The sequence below is a fragment of the Somniosus microcephalus genome, chromosome 23, assembly GCF_052327205.1.
Source record: "Somniosus microcephalus isolate GS21.2 chromosome 23, FLI_Smic_1.0, whole genome shotgun sequence".
Lineage (NCBI taxonomy): Eukaryota > Metazoa > Chordata > Chondrichthyes > Squaliformes > Somniosidae > Somniosus > Somniosus microcephalus.
Window position 1 is genome coordinate 68,347,852 of NC_141009.1, and position 15,697 is coordinate 68,363,548.

The 15,697-nt window shown below is 50.9% G+C and overlaps 1 protein-coding gene across 1 annotated transcript in view; it reads right to left on the bottom strand.

Annotated features, from left to right (window-relative positions):
- Positions 1 to 1,380: 1,380 nt before the first annotated feature.
- The window catches only part of LOC147101938 (protein AMBP-like), a 178,593-nt gene continuing 164,276 nt past the window's right edge, over positions 1,381 to 15,697 (bottom strand). Inside the window, exons 9-10 of the mRNA XM_085965955.1 lie at positions 3,332 to 3,505; positions 1,381 to 1,621 (exon numbers count right to left, since the gene is read on the bottom strand). Coding sequence (XP_085822081.1) covers positions 1,584 to 1,621; positions 3,332 to 3,505 — 212 coding nt within the window. The 3' untranslated portion in view covers positions 1,381 to 1,583. The remainder of the gene's footprint in view (positions 1,622 to 3,331; positions 3,506 to 15,697) is intronic.

A 15,697-nucleotide genomic window follows, 5' to 3' on the forward strand; every position in this document is an offset into this window, starting at 1 on the left:
AGGCCAACATTCCATTAGCTTTCCGCATTGCTTGCTGTACCTACATGCTAACTTTTTGTGTTTCATGTACTCGGACCCCCGATCCCTTTGTACCGCAGCATTTTGTACTCTCACTCCATTTAAATAATAATTTGCTTTTTCATTCTTCCTTCCAAAGTAGATAACCTCACATTTTCCCACATTATACTCCACCTGCCAAATTTTTGCCCACTCACTTAACCTCTCGATATCCCTTCGTAGACACTTTGTGTCCTCCTCACAACTTGCTAACCCACCTATCTTTGTATCAGCAGCAAATTTGACTACAGTACACTCGGTCCCTTCATCCAAGTCATTAATATAGATTGTAAATAGTTGAGGCCCCTGTGGCACCCCACTAGTTACTGGATGCCAACCAGAAAATGTCCCATTTATCCCGACTCTCTGTTTTCTGTTAGTTAGCCAATCCCCTATCCATGGCCAAAATATTACCCCCAACCCCCGTGCACTCTTATTTTGTGCAGTAACCTTTCATGTGGCACCTTATCGAATGCCTTCTGGAAATCCAAATACACCACATCTACTGGTTCCCCTTTATCCACCCTGTTTGTTACATCCTCAAAGAACTCTAGCAAATTTATCAAACACGATTTCCCTTTCATAAAACCATGCTGACTCTGTTTGATTCTTATGATTTTCTAAATGTCCTGTTACTACCTCCTCAATAATGGATTCCAGCATTTGTCAATGACAGATGTTAGGCTAACTGGTCGATAGTTTCCTGCTTTCTGTCTCCCTCCTTTCTTGAATAGTCGAGTTACATTTGTGGTTTTCCAGTCCACTGGGACCTCTCCAGAATCCAGGGAATTTTGGTAGATTACAACCAATACATCCACTATCTCTGCAGCCACTCCTAGGATGCAGGCCATCAGGTCCAGGGGACTTGTCGGCCTTTAGCCCCATTAGTTTGCCTAGTACTTCTTCTCTAGTGATAGAGATTGTTTTAAGTTCCTCCCTCCCTATAACCCCTTGATTATTCTATTATAATTGGGATGTTTTTAGTGTCTTCTACCGTGAAGATCGATCCAAAATAATTGTTTAGAGTCTCTGCCAGTTCTCTACTTCCCAACTTTGCCGGCGAGCATATTATGTGGCACTTTGTCGAATGCCTTTTGGAAATCCATGTACACATTACGTCAACCACATTGCCCTCATCAACCCTCTCTGTTACCTCATCAAAAAACTCAATCAAGTTAGTTAAACACGATTTGCCTTCAACAAATCTGTGCTGGCTTTCCTGAATTTAACCCGACTTGTCCAAGTGACGAAGGGGAATTCCTTGCGGTGGACCAGAACTTTGCACATTCAGCAATCCACATTCTGGAGACTCGAGGCAAATGATTTATTTGATTACGTAGTTTTTATTGATGAATTTGTTTGAGGCATCGTCACAATATTGAGCATGAATATGTGTAAACTCCCTCCCCTCTGCCAGTTGTGTTTAGGATCAGGCCCGTGCGATGTGTGTGATGGGTTGCTTTAAATCATCGCTTCTAATGATTATTTTCAGGATTGTTCTGAACCTTTTCTTCTTTTATTTTCAGCTACACTTTCTTTGGAACAGCCAGCAACTCATCCTCCCCTGGAAAAGAGAGAAAGATTAGTCACCTCACGACTCGTTACAGGCCAGTGTCACAGTGCAACAATACACGAAGCCTGTCCTTCCCGCTGATTCTCAGGGGCGCTCGGTCCCTTTAACAATATTTACCCCACCCCGCAGGAAGGGCACGGACCCTCAGGTTTCTGCCTCTATTTCTTCCCTCAAGCACCTGTGGTCTGACTGACTCACTTCAGCCACCAGCACAGCTTTGGTTGGTGACTGTGAGTTCCACTGTGTCCAACCCCATGAAACTGGAGTGGGCCAGGAGATAGAGCTGCTCTCAGCTGTCATGTACCAGGGCTTCAAAGGGTTCAGCTGGGACAGAGATTCAAAGCACACGCCTTCCAGGTGTACCCCGTGCTGCACCCAGTGCTGTAACCAGTGCAGTGCCCAGTGATGTACGCCATGCTGCACCCAGTGCTGTAACCAGTGCAGTGCCCAGTGATGTACCCCGTGCTGCACCCAGTGCCATACCCCGTGCCGTACCCAGTGCAATACCCAGTGCCATACCCAGTGCCATACCCAGTGCAGTACCCAGTGCAGTACCCAGTGCCATACCCAGTGCTGTACCCAGTGCAGTACCCAGTGCCATACCCAGTGCCATACCCAGTGCAGTACCCAGTGCAGTACACAGTGCCGTACGCAGTGCCGTACCCAGTGCCGTACCCAGTGCCGTACCCAGTGCAGTACCCAGTGCCGTACCCAGTGCTGTACCCAGTGCCATACCCAGTGCCGTACTCAGTGCCGTACCCAGTGCCGTACCCAGTGCCGTACCCAGTGCCGTACTCAGTGCCGTACCCAGTGCCGTACCCAGTGCTGTACCCAGTGCCGTACTCAGTGACGTACCCAGTGCCGTACCCAGTGCCGTACCCAGTGCCGTACCCAGTGTCGTACTCAGTGCCGTACCCAGTGCCGTACCCAGTGCCGTACCCAGTGCCGTACTCAGTGCCGTACCCAGTGCCGTACCCAGTGCCGTACCCAGTGCAGTACGCAGTGCAGTACCCAGTGCCGTACCCAGTGCCGTACCCAGTGCCATACCCAGTGCCATACCCATTGCCATACCCAGTGCCGTACCCAGTGCCGTACTCAGTGCCGTACCCAGTGCCGTGAATCAGCCGTTCATGTGAAAATTACTTATGAAATAATACTGGGTGACCTGCTGGTGGCGCTGTCCAGGGAGAGTATAAATACTCGGGCATGGGCCCAGCTTGCTCAGGACATTCTTTAACAGGAACTAGTGAAGGACACAACTAGATCTCCATGTTGAAAAACAGTTGATTAAAGCCTTGTTTAATACTCAGACCAAGTGCCTAGTAGTTTTCTTAAGTCAGTGCCCAGTGATGTGTGGAGTTTGCACATTCGCCCCCGTGTTTGCGTGGGTTTTCTCCGGGTGCTCCGGTTTCCTCCCACAGTCCAAAGATGTGCGGGTTAGGTTGATTGGCCATGATAAAAAAAAAATTTAAAAAGAAATTGGCCCTTAGTGTTAGGGGGGATTAAATACGTGGGGTTACGGGGATAGGGCTTGGGTGGGATGGCTGTCGGTGTAGGGACCGGGCGCTAGGGTTTGGATGATCAGCCATGATCTCGTTGAATGGCGGAGCAGGCTCGAAGGGCCGAATGGCATACTCCTGCTCCTATCTTCTATGTTTCTATGTTTCTATGATGCACCCAGTGCCATGCCCAGTGCCTTACCTTCTGGGACTGCGTCACAGTACTCCTCACACTCCTTCCGGGTGTAGAACTTGTTGCCGTTTCCTTGACACCCACTGTACTTGAAGGCAATGCATTTCCCGATTACCGAGTCAAATGCCCAGAGCTTGACAATAGATCTGCAGGGGCCAACTTCTATGGACAATCTACAGGCAGCTGCAACAGAGGAAGAGAAGACATCTTGGAAAGAGGATCAATAAGAGCGGTTAAACGGAGGCAGCAGGCAGAGCAACCGGGAATCTCCAACATGGGTTAAGGACACAATTGGTGTTGGGTGTAATGCTCCCATGGTGGAATGGCCTGCCGACATTCACTGTCTAGACTCGACATGAAGAATGTAGACAAGGTACCAGACGCCTATCAGCACAGATGCAACTAGGATTGTCAGGGCCATTAGGAGTGGCAGAGGGGCAACTGGAGGAAAATCCCATCTCCCCGTTTAACCAAGGTGTTTTGCTCTGTGCTGCTTTTCTCCACTGGTATGGTGCAGTCACTCTGTGCATTGACCCGTGACATACCTGTTCATAGGTGTACACTGACCGAGAGTACACACAGACTGGTGTACACCGACCGTGAGTACACACAGACTGGTGTACACTGACCGAGAGTACACACAGACTGGTGTACACTGACCGAGAGTACACACAGACTGGTGTACACTGACCGAGAGTACACACAGACTGGTGTACACAGACTGAGAGTACACACAGACTGGTGTACACCGACCGAGAGTACACACAGACGGGTGTACACAGACCGAGAGTACACACAGACTGGTGTACACCGACCGAGAGTGCACACAAACTGGTGTACACTGACCAAGAGTACACACAGACTGGTGTACACTGACCGAGAGTACACACAGACTGGTGTACACTGACCGAGAGTACACACAGACTGGTGTACACTGACCGAGAGTACACACAGACTGGTGCACACTGACCGAGAGTACACACAGACTGGAGTACACTGACCGAGAGTGCACACAGACTGGTGTACACGGACCGAGAGCACACACAAACTGGTGTACAATGACCGAGAGTACACACAGACTGGTGTACACTGACTGAGAGTACACACAGACTGGTGGACAATGACCGAGAGTACACACAATCTGGTGTACACTGACCGAGAGTACACACAGACTGGTGTACACCGACCGAGAGTACACACAGGCTGGTGTACACCGACCGAGAGTACACACAGACTGGTGTACACTGACCGAGAGTACACACAGTCTGGTGTACACCGACCGAGAGTACACACAGACTGTTGTACAATGACCGAGAGTACACACAGTCTGGTGTACTCCGACCGAGAGTACACACAAACCGGTGTACACTGACCAAGAGTACACACAGACTGGTGTACACCGACCGAGAGCACACACAGACTGGTGTACACGGACCGAGAGTACACACAGACTGGTGTACACTGACCGAGAGTACACACAGACTGGTGTACACTGACTGAGAGTACACACGGACTGGTGTACACCGCCCGAGAGTACACACAGACTGGTGTACGCCGACCGAGAGTATACACAAACTGGTGTACACTGACCGAGACTACACACAGACTGGTGTACGCTAACCGAGAGTACACAAAGACTGGTGTACACTGACTGAGAGTACACACAGACTGGTGTACCCTGACCGAGAGTACACACAGACTGGTGTACACCGACCGAGAGTACACACAGACTGGTGTACACTGACCGAGAGTACACACAGACTGTTGTACAATGCCCGAGAGGACACACAGACTGGTGTACACTGACTGAGAGTACACACAGACTGGTGTACACTGACTGAGATTACACACAGGCTGGTGTACACTGACCGAGAGTACACGCAGACTGGTGTACACCAACCGAGAGTACACACAGACTGGTGTACACTGACCGAGAGTACACACAGACTGGTGTACACTGACCGAGAGTACACACAGACTGGTGTACACTGACCGAGAGTACACACAGACTGGTGTACACTGACCGAGAGTACACACAGACTGGTGTACACTGACCGAGAGTACACACAGACTGGTGCACACTGACCGAGAGTACACACAGACTGGTGTACACTGACCGAGAGTGCACACAGACTGGTGTACACGGACTGAGAGCACACACAAACTGGTGTACAATGACCGAGAGTACACACAGACTGGTGTACACTGACCGAGAGTACACACAGACTGGTGTACAATGACCGAGAGTACACAAAGTCTGGTGTACACTGACCGAGAGTACACACAGACTGGTGTACACCGACCGAGAGTACACACAGACAGGTGTACACCGACCGAGAGTACACACAGACTGGTGTACACTGACCGAGAGTACACACAGACTGGTGTACACCGACCGAGAGTACACACAGACTGTTGTACAATGACCGAGAGTACACACAGTCTGGTGTACACCGACCGAGAGTACACACAGACTGGTGTACACTGACCGAGAGTACACACAGACTGGTGTACACCGACCGAGAGCACACACAGACTGGTGTACACGGACCGAGAGTACACACAGACTGGTGTACACTGACCGAAAGTACACACAGACTGGTGTACACTGACCGAGAGTACACACGGACTGGTGTACACCACCCGAGAGTACACACAGACTGGTGTACAATGACCGAGAGTACACACAGACTGGTGTACACCGACCGAGAATACACACAGACTGGTGTACACCGACCGAGAGTACGCAAAGACTGGTGTACAATGACCAAGATTACGCACAGACTGGTGTACACTGACCGAGAGTACGCACAGACTGGTGTACAATGACCGGGAGTACACAGACTGGTGCGCACCGACCGAGAGTACACACAGGCTGGTGTACAATGAGCGACAGTAAACACAGACTGGTGTACACCGAACGAAAGTACGCACAGACTGGTGCACAATGATCGAGAGTACACACAGACTGGTGTACACTGACCGAGAGTACACACAGACTGGTGTACAATTACCGAGAGTACACATAGACTGGTGTACAAAGACCGAGAGTACACACAGCCTGGTGTACAATGACCGAGAGTACACACAGACTGGTGTTAACTGACCGAGAGTACACACAGACTGGTGTACACAGACCGAGAGTACACACAGTCTGGTGTACACTGACCGAGAGTACACACAGACTGGTGAACACAGGCCGAGAGTACACACAGACTGGTGTACACTGACCGAGAGTACACACAGACTGGTGTACACTGACCGAGAGTACACACAGACTGGTGTACACTGACCGAGAGTACACACAGACTGGTGTACAATGGCCGAGAGTACACAAAGTCTGGTGTAAACTGACTGAGAGTACACACAGTCTGGTGTATACTGACTTAGAGTACACAAAGACTGGTGTACACTGACCGAGAGTACACACAGACTGGTGTACACTGACCGAGAGTACACACAGACTGGTGGACACTGACCGAGAGTACACACAGACTGGTGTAGACTGACCGAGGGTAAACACAGACTGGTGTACACTGACCGAGAGTTCACACAGATTGGTGTACACCGACCGAGAGTACACACAGACTGGTGTACACTGACCGAGTGTACACACAGACTGGTGTACACAGACCGAGAGTACACACAGACTGGTGTACACTGAACGAGAGTACACACAGACTGGTGTACACGGAACGAGAGTGCACACAGACTGGTGTACACCGACCGAGAGTACACACAGACTGGTGTACACTGACCGAGAGTTCACACAGACTGGTGTACACTGACCGAGAGTACACACAGACTGGTGTAGACTGACCGAGAGTAGGCACAGACTGGTGTACACTGACCGAGAGTACACACAGACTGGTGTACACTGACCGAGAGTACGCACAGACTGGTGTACACTGAACGAGAGTACACACAGTCTGGTGTACACTGACTGAGAATACACACAGACTGGTGTACACTGACCGAGAGTACACACAGACTCGTGTACACCGACCGAGAGTACACACAGACTGGTGTACACTGACCGAGAGTACACACAGGCTGGTGTACATGGACCGAGAGTACACACAGACTGGTGTACACCGACACACAGACTGGTGTACACTGACCGAGAGTACACACAGACTGGTGTACACTGACCGAGAGTACACACAGACTGGTGTACAATGACCGAGAGAACACACAGTCTGGTGTATACTGACCGAGAGTACACACAGACTGGTGTACACCGACCGAGAGTACACACAGACTGGTGTACACCGACCGAGAGTACACACAGACTGGTGTACACAGACCGAGAGTACACACAGACTGGTGTACACCGACCGAGAGTGCACACAAACTGGTGTGCACTGACCGAGAGTACACACAGACTGGTGTACACTGACCGAGAGTACACACAGACTGGTGTACACTGACCGAGAGTACACACAGACTGGTGCACACTGACCGAGAGTACACACAGACTGGTGCACACTGACCGAGAGTACACACAGACTGGTGTACACTGACCGAGAGTGCACACAGACTGGTGTACACGGACTGAGAGCACACACAAACTGGTGTACAATGACCGAGAGTACACACAGACTGGTGTACACTGACTGAGAGTACACACAGACTGGTGTACAATGACCGAGAGTACACACAGTCTGGTGTACACTGACCGAGAGTACACACAGACGGGTGTACACCGACCGAGAGTACACACAGACTGGTGTACACCGACCGAGAGTACACACAGACTGGTGTACACTGACCGAGAGTACACACAGACTGGTGTACACCGACCGAGAGTACACACAGACTGTTGTACAATGACCGAGAGTACACACAGTCTGGTGTACACCGACCGAGAGTACACACAGACTGGTGTACACTGACCGAGAGTACACACAGACTGGTGTACACCGACCGAGAGCACACACAGACTGGTGTACACGGACCGAGAGTACACACAGACTGGTGTACACTGACCGAAAGTACACACAGACTGGTGTACACTGACCGAGAGTACACACGGACTGGTGTACACCACCCGAGAGTACACACAGACTGGTGTACGCCGACCGAGAGTATACACAAACTGGTGTGCACTGACCGAGACTACACACAGACTGGTGTACGCCTACCGAGAGTACACAAAGACTGGTGTACACTGACTGAGAGTACACACAGACTGGTGTACCCTGACCGAGAGTACACACAGACTGGTGTACACCTACCGAGAGTACACACAGACTGGTGTACACTGACCGAGAGTACACACAGACTGTTGTACAATGAACGAGAGGACACACAGACTGGTGTACACTGACTGAGAGTACACACAGACTGGTGTACACTGACTGAGATTACACACAGGCTGGTGTACACTGACCGAGAGTACACGCAGACTGGTGTACACCAACCGAGAGCACACACAGACTGGTGTACACTGACCGAGAGTACACACAGACTGGTGTACAATGACCGAGAGTACACACAGACTGGTGTACACTGACCGAGAGTACACACAGACTGGTGTACACTGACCTAGAGTACACACAGACTGGTGTACAATGACCGAGATTACACACAGACTGGTTTACACCGACCGAGAATACACACAGACTGGTGTACACCGACCGAGAGTACGCAAAGACTGGGGTACAATGACCAAGATTACGCACAGACTGGTGTACACTGACCGAGAGTACGCACAGACTGGTGTACAATGACCGAGAGTACACAGACTGGTGCGCACCGACCGAGATTACACACAGGCTGGTGTACAATGAGCGACAGTAAACACAGACTGGTGTACACCGGCCGAAAGTACGCACAGACTGGTGCACAATGATCGAGAGTACACACAGACTGGTGTACACTGACCGAGAGTACACACAGACTGGTGTACAATTACCGAGAGTACACACAGACTGGTGTACAAAGACCGAGAGTACACACAACCTGGTGTACACTGTCCGAGAGTACACACAGACAGGTGTACACTGACCGAGAGTACATACAGACTGGTGTACACTGACCAAGAGTACACACAGACTGGTGTACAATGACCGAGAGTACACACAGACTGGTGTTAACTGACCGAGAGTACACACAGACTGGTGTACACAGACCGAGAGTACACACAGTCCGGTGTACACTGACCGAGAGTACACACAGACTGGTGAACACAGGCCGAGAGTACACACAGACTGGTGTACACTGACCGAGAGTACACACAGACTGGTGTACACTGACCGAGAGTACACACAGACTGGTGTACACTGACCGAGAGTACACACAGACTGGTGTACAATGACCGAGAGTACACACAGTCTGGTGTAAACTGACTGAGAGTACACACAGTCTGGTGTATACTGACTGAGAGTACACAAAGACTGGTGTACACTGACCGAGAGTACACACAGACTGGTGTACACTGACCGAGAGTACACACAGACTGGTGTACACTGACCGAGAGTACACACAGACTGGTGTAGACTGACCGAGAGTAAACACAGACTGGTGTACACTGACCGAGAGTACACACCGATTGGTGTACACTGACCGAGAGTACACACAGACTGGTGTACACTGACCGAGTGTACACACAGACTGGTGTACACAGACCGAGAGTACACACAGACTGGTGTACATTGTCCGAGAGTACACACAGACTGGTGTACACCGACCGAGAGTACACACAGACTGGTGTACACTGACCGAGAGTTCACACAGACTAGTGTACACTGACCGAGAGTACACACAGACTGGTGTAGACTGACCGAGAGTACGCACAGACTGGTGTACACTGACCGAGAGTACACACAGACTGGTGTACACTGACCGAGAGTATGCACAGACTGGTGTACACTGACCGAGAGTACACACAGACTGGTGTAGACTGACCGAGAGTTCACACAGACTGGTGTACACTGACCGAGAGTACACACAGACTGGTGTAGACTGACCGAGAGTACGCACAGACTGGTGTACACTGACCGAGAGTACACACAGACTGGTGTACACTGACCGAGAGTATGCACAGACTGGTGTACACTGAACGAGAGTACACACAGACTGGTGTACACTGACCGAGAATACACACAGACTGGTGTACACTGACCGAGAGTACACACAGACTCGTGTACACCGACCGAGAGTACACACAGACTGGTGTACACTGACCGAGAGTACACACAGGCTGGTGTACATGGACCGAGAGTACACACAGAGTGGTGTACACCGACACACAGACTGGTGTACACTGACTGAAAGTACACACAGACTGGTGTACACTGACCGAGAGTACACACAGACTGGTGTACAATGACCGAGAGAACACACAGTCTGGTGTATACTGACCGAGAGTACACACAGACTGGTGTACACCGACCGAGAGTACACACAGACTGGTGTACACTGACCGAGAGTACACACAGACTGGTTTACGCTGACCGAGAGTACACACAGACTGGTGTACACTGACCGAGAGTACACACAGACTGGTGTACACCGACCGAGAGTACACACAGACTGGTGTACACTGACCGAGAGTACACACAGACTGGTGTACACCGACCGAGAGTAAACACAGACTGGTGTACACTGACCGAGAATACACACAGACTGGTGTACACCGACTGAGAGTACACACAGACTGGTGTACACTGACCGAGAGTACACACAGACTGGTGTACACTGACCGAGAGTACACACAGACAGGTGTGCACTGACCGAGAGTACACACAGACTGGTGTACACCGACCGAGTGTACACACAGGCTGGTGTACACCGACCGAGAGTACACACAGACTGGTGTACAATGACCGAGAGTACACACAGACTGGTGTACACTGACCGAGAGTACACACAGACTGGTGTACACTGACCGAGAGTACACACAGACTGGTGTGCACTGACCAAGAGTACACACAGACTGGTGGACAGCGACCGAGAGTACACACAGACTGGTGTACAATGACCGAGAGTACACACAGACTGGTGTACACTGACCGAGCGTACACACAGGCTGGTGTACAATGACCGAGAGTACACACAGGCTGGCGTACAATGACCGAGAGTACACACAGACTGGTGTACACAGACCGAGAGTACACACAGACTGGTGTACACTGTCCGAGAGTACACACAGACAGGTGTACACTGACCGAGAGTACATACAGACTGGTGTACACTGACCGAGAGTACACATAGACTGGTGTACAATGACCGAGAGTACACACAGACTGGTGTTAACTGACCGAGAGTACACACAGACTGGTGTACACAGACCGAGAGTACACACAGACTGGTGTACACTGACCGAGAGTACACACAGACTGGTGAACACAGACCGAGAGTACACACAGACTGGTGTACACTGACCGAGAGTACACACAGACTGGTGTACACTGACCGAGAGTACACACAGAATGGTGTACACTGACCGAGAGTGCACACAGGCTGGTGTACACTGACCGAGAGTACACACAGATGGGTGTACAATGACCGAGAGTACACACAGACTGGTGTAAACTGACCGAGAGTACACACAGACTGGTGTACACTGACTGAGAGTACACAAAGACTGGTGTACACTGACCGAGAGTACACACAGACTGGTGTACACTGACCGAGAGTACACACAGGCTGGTGTACACTGACCGAGAGTACACACAGACTGGTGTAGACTGACCCAGAGTACACACAGATTGGTGTACACTGACCGAGAGTACACACAGACTGGTGTACACTGACCGAGTGTACACACAGACTGGTGTACACAGACCGAGAGTACACACAGATTGGTGTACACTGACCGAAAGTACACACAGACTGGTGTACAGGGAACGAGAGTGCACACAGACTGGTGTACACTGACCTAGAGTACACACAGACTGGTGTACAATGACCGAGAGTACACACAGACTGGTGTACACCGACCGAGAATACACACAGACTGGTGTACACCGACCGAGAGTGCGCAAAGACTGGTGTACAATGACCAAGATTACGCACAGACTGGTGTACACTGACCGAGAGTACGCACAGACTGGTGTACAATGACCGAGAGTACACAGACTGGTGCGCACCGACCGAGAGTACACACAGGCTGGTGTACAATGAGCGACAGTAAACACAGACTGGTGTACACCGACCGAAAGTACGCACAGACTGGTGCACAATGATCGAGAGTACACACAGGCTGGTATACACTGACCGAGAGTACACACAGACCGGTGTACAATTACCGAGAGTACACACAGACTGGTGTACAAAGACCGAGAGTACACACAGCCTGGTGTACACTGTCCGAGAGTAAACACAGACAGGTGTACACTGACCGAGAGTACATACAGACTGGTGTACACTGACCGAGAGTACACACAGACTGGTGTGCAATGACCGAGAGTACATACAGATTGGTGTTAACTGACCGAGAGTACACACAGACTGGTGTACACAGACCGAGAGTACACACAGTCTGGTGTACACTGACCGAGAGTACACACAGACTGGTGAACACAGGCCGAGAGTACACACAGACTGTAGTACACTGACCGAGAGTACACACAGACTGGTGTACACTGACCGAGAGTACACACAGACTGGTGTACACTGACCGAGAGTACACACAGACTGGTGTACAATGACCGAGAGTACACACAGTCTGGTGTAAACTGACTGAGAGTACACACAGTCTGGTGTATACTGACTGAGAGTACACAAAGACTGGTGTACACTGACCGAGAGTACACACAGACTGGTGTACACTGACCGAGAGTACACACAGGCTGGTGTACACTGACCGAGAGTACACAGCGACTGGTGTAGACTGACCGAGAGTAAACACAGACTGGTGTACACTGACCGAGAGTACACACAGATTGGTGTACACTGACCGAGAGTACACACAGACTGGTGTACACTGACCGAGTGCACACACAGACTGGTGTACACAGACCGAGAGTACACACAGACTGGTGTACATTGACCGAGAGTACACACAGACTGGTGTACACGGAACGAGAGTGCACACAGACTGGTGTACACCGACCAAGAGTACACACAGACTGGTGTACACTGACCGAGAGTTCACACAGACTGGTGTACACTGACCGAGAGTACACACAGACTGGTGTAGACTGACAGAGAGTACGCACAGACTGGTGTACACTGACCGAGAGTACACACAGACTGGTGTACACTGACCGAGAGTACGCACAGACTGGTGTACGCTGAGCGAGAGAACACACAGACTGGTGTACACTGACCGAGAATACACACAGACTGGTGTACACTGACCGAGAGTACACACAGACTCGTGTACACCGACCGAGAGTACACACAGACTGGTGTACACTGACCGAGAGTACACACAGGCTGGTGTACATGGCCCGAGAGTACACACAGACTGGTGTACACCGACACACAGACTGGTGTACACGGACCGAGAGTACACACAGACTGGTGTACACTGACCGAGAGTACACACAGACTGGTGTACAATGACCGAGAGAACACACAGTCTGGTGTATACCGACCGAGAGTACACACAGACTGGTGTACACCGACCGAGAGTACACACAGACTGGTGTACACTGACCGAGAGTACACACAGACTGGTTTACGCTGACTGAGAGTACACACAGACTGGTGTACACTGACCGAGAGTACACACAGACTGGTGTACACCGACCGAGAGTACACACAGACTGGTGTACACTGACCGAGAGTACACACAGACTGGTGTACACCGACCGAGAGTACACACAGACTGGTGTACACTGACCGAGAATACACACAGACTGGTGTACACCGACTGAGAGTACACACAGACTGGTGTACACTGACCGAGAGTACACACAGACTGGTGTACACTGACCGAGAGTACACACAGACAGGTGTACACTGACCGAGAGTACACACAGACTGGTGTACACTGACCGAGAGTACACACAGACAGGTGTACACGGACCGAGAGTACACACAGACTGGTGTACACCGACCGAGAGTACACACAGGCTGGTGTACACCGACCAAGAGTACACACAGACTGGTGTACAATGACCGAGAGTACACACAGACTGGTGTACACTGACCGAGAGTACACACAGACTGGTGTACACTGACCGAGAGTACACACGGACTGGTGTACAATGACCGAGAGTACACACAGACTGGTGTACACTGACCGAGAGTACACACAGACTGGTGTACACTGACCGAGAGTACACACAGACTGGTGTACACAGACCGAGAGTACACACAGACTGGTGTACACTGACCGAGAGTACACACAGACTGGTGAACACAGACCGAGAGTACACACAGACTGGTGTACACTGATCGAGAGTACACACAGACTGGTGTACACTGACCGAGAGTACACACAGACTGGTGTACATTGACCGAGAGTGCACACAGGCTGGTGTACACTGACCGAGAGTACACACAGATGGGTGTACAATGACCGAGAGTACACACAGACTGGTGTAAACTGACCGAGAGTACACACAGACTGGTGTACACTGACCGAGAGTACACACAGACTGGTGTACACTGACCGAGAGTACACACAGACTGGTGTACACTGACCGAGAGTACACACAGGCTGGTGTACACTGACCGAGAGTACACACAGACTGGTGTAGACTGACCGAGAGTACACACAGATTGGTGTACACTGACCGAGAGTACACACAGACTGGTGTACACTGACCGAGTGTACACACAGACTGGTGTACACAGACCGAGAGGACACACAGATTGGTGTACACTGACCGAAAGTACACACAGACTGGTGTACAGGGAACGAGAGTGCGCACAGACTGGTGTAAACCGACCGAGAGTACACACAGATTGGTGTACACTGACCGAAACTACACACAGACTGGTGTACACTGACCGAGAATACACACAGACTGGTGTACACTGACCGAGAGTACACACAGACTCGTGTACACCGACCGAGAGTACACACACACTGGTGTACAATGACCGAGAGAACACACAGTCTGGTGTATACTGACCGAAAGTACACACAGACTGGTGTACACCTACCGAGAGTACACACTGACTGGTGAACACTGACCGAGAGTACACACAGACTGGCGTACAATGACCGAGAGTACACACAGACTGGCGTACACTGATCGAGAGTACACACAGACTGGTGTACGCTGACCGAGAGTACACACAGACTGGTGTACACTGACCGAGAGTACACAAAGACTGGTGTACACCAACCGAGAGTACACACAGTCTGGTGTACACTGACCGAGAGTACACACAGACTGGTGTACACCGACCGAGAGTACACACAGACTGTTGTACACAGACCGAGAGTACACGCAGGCTGGTGTACAACGA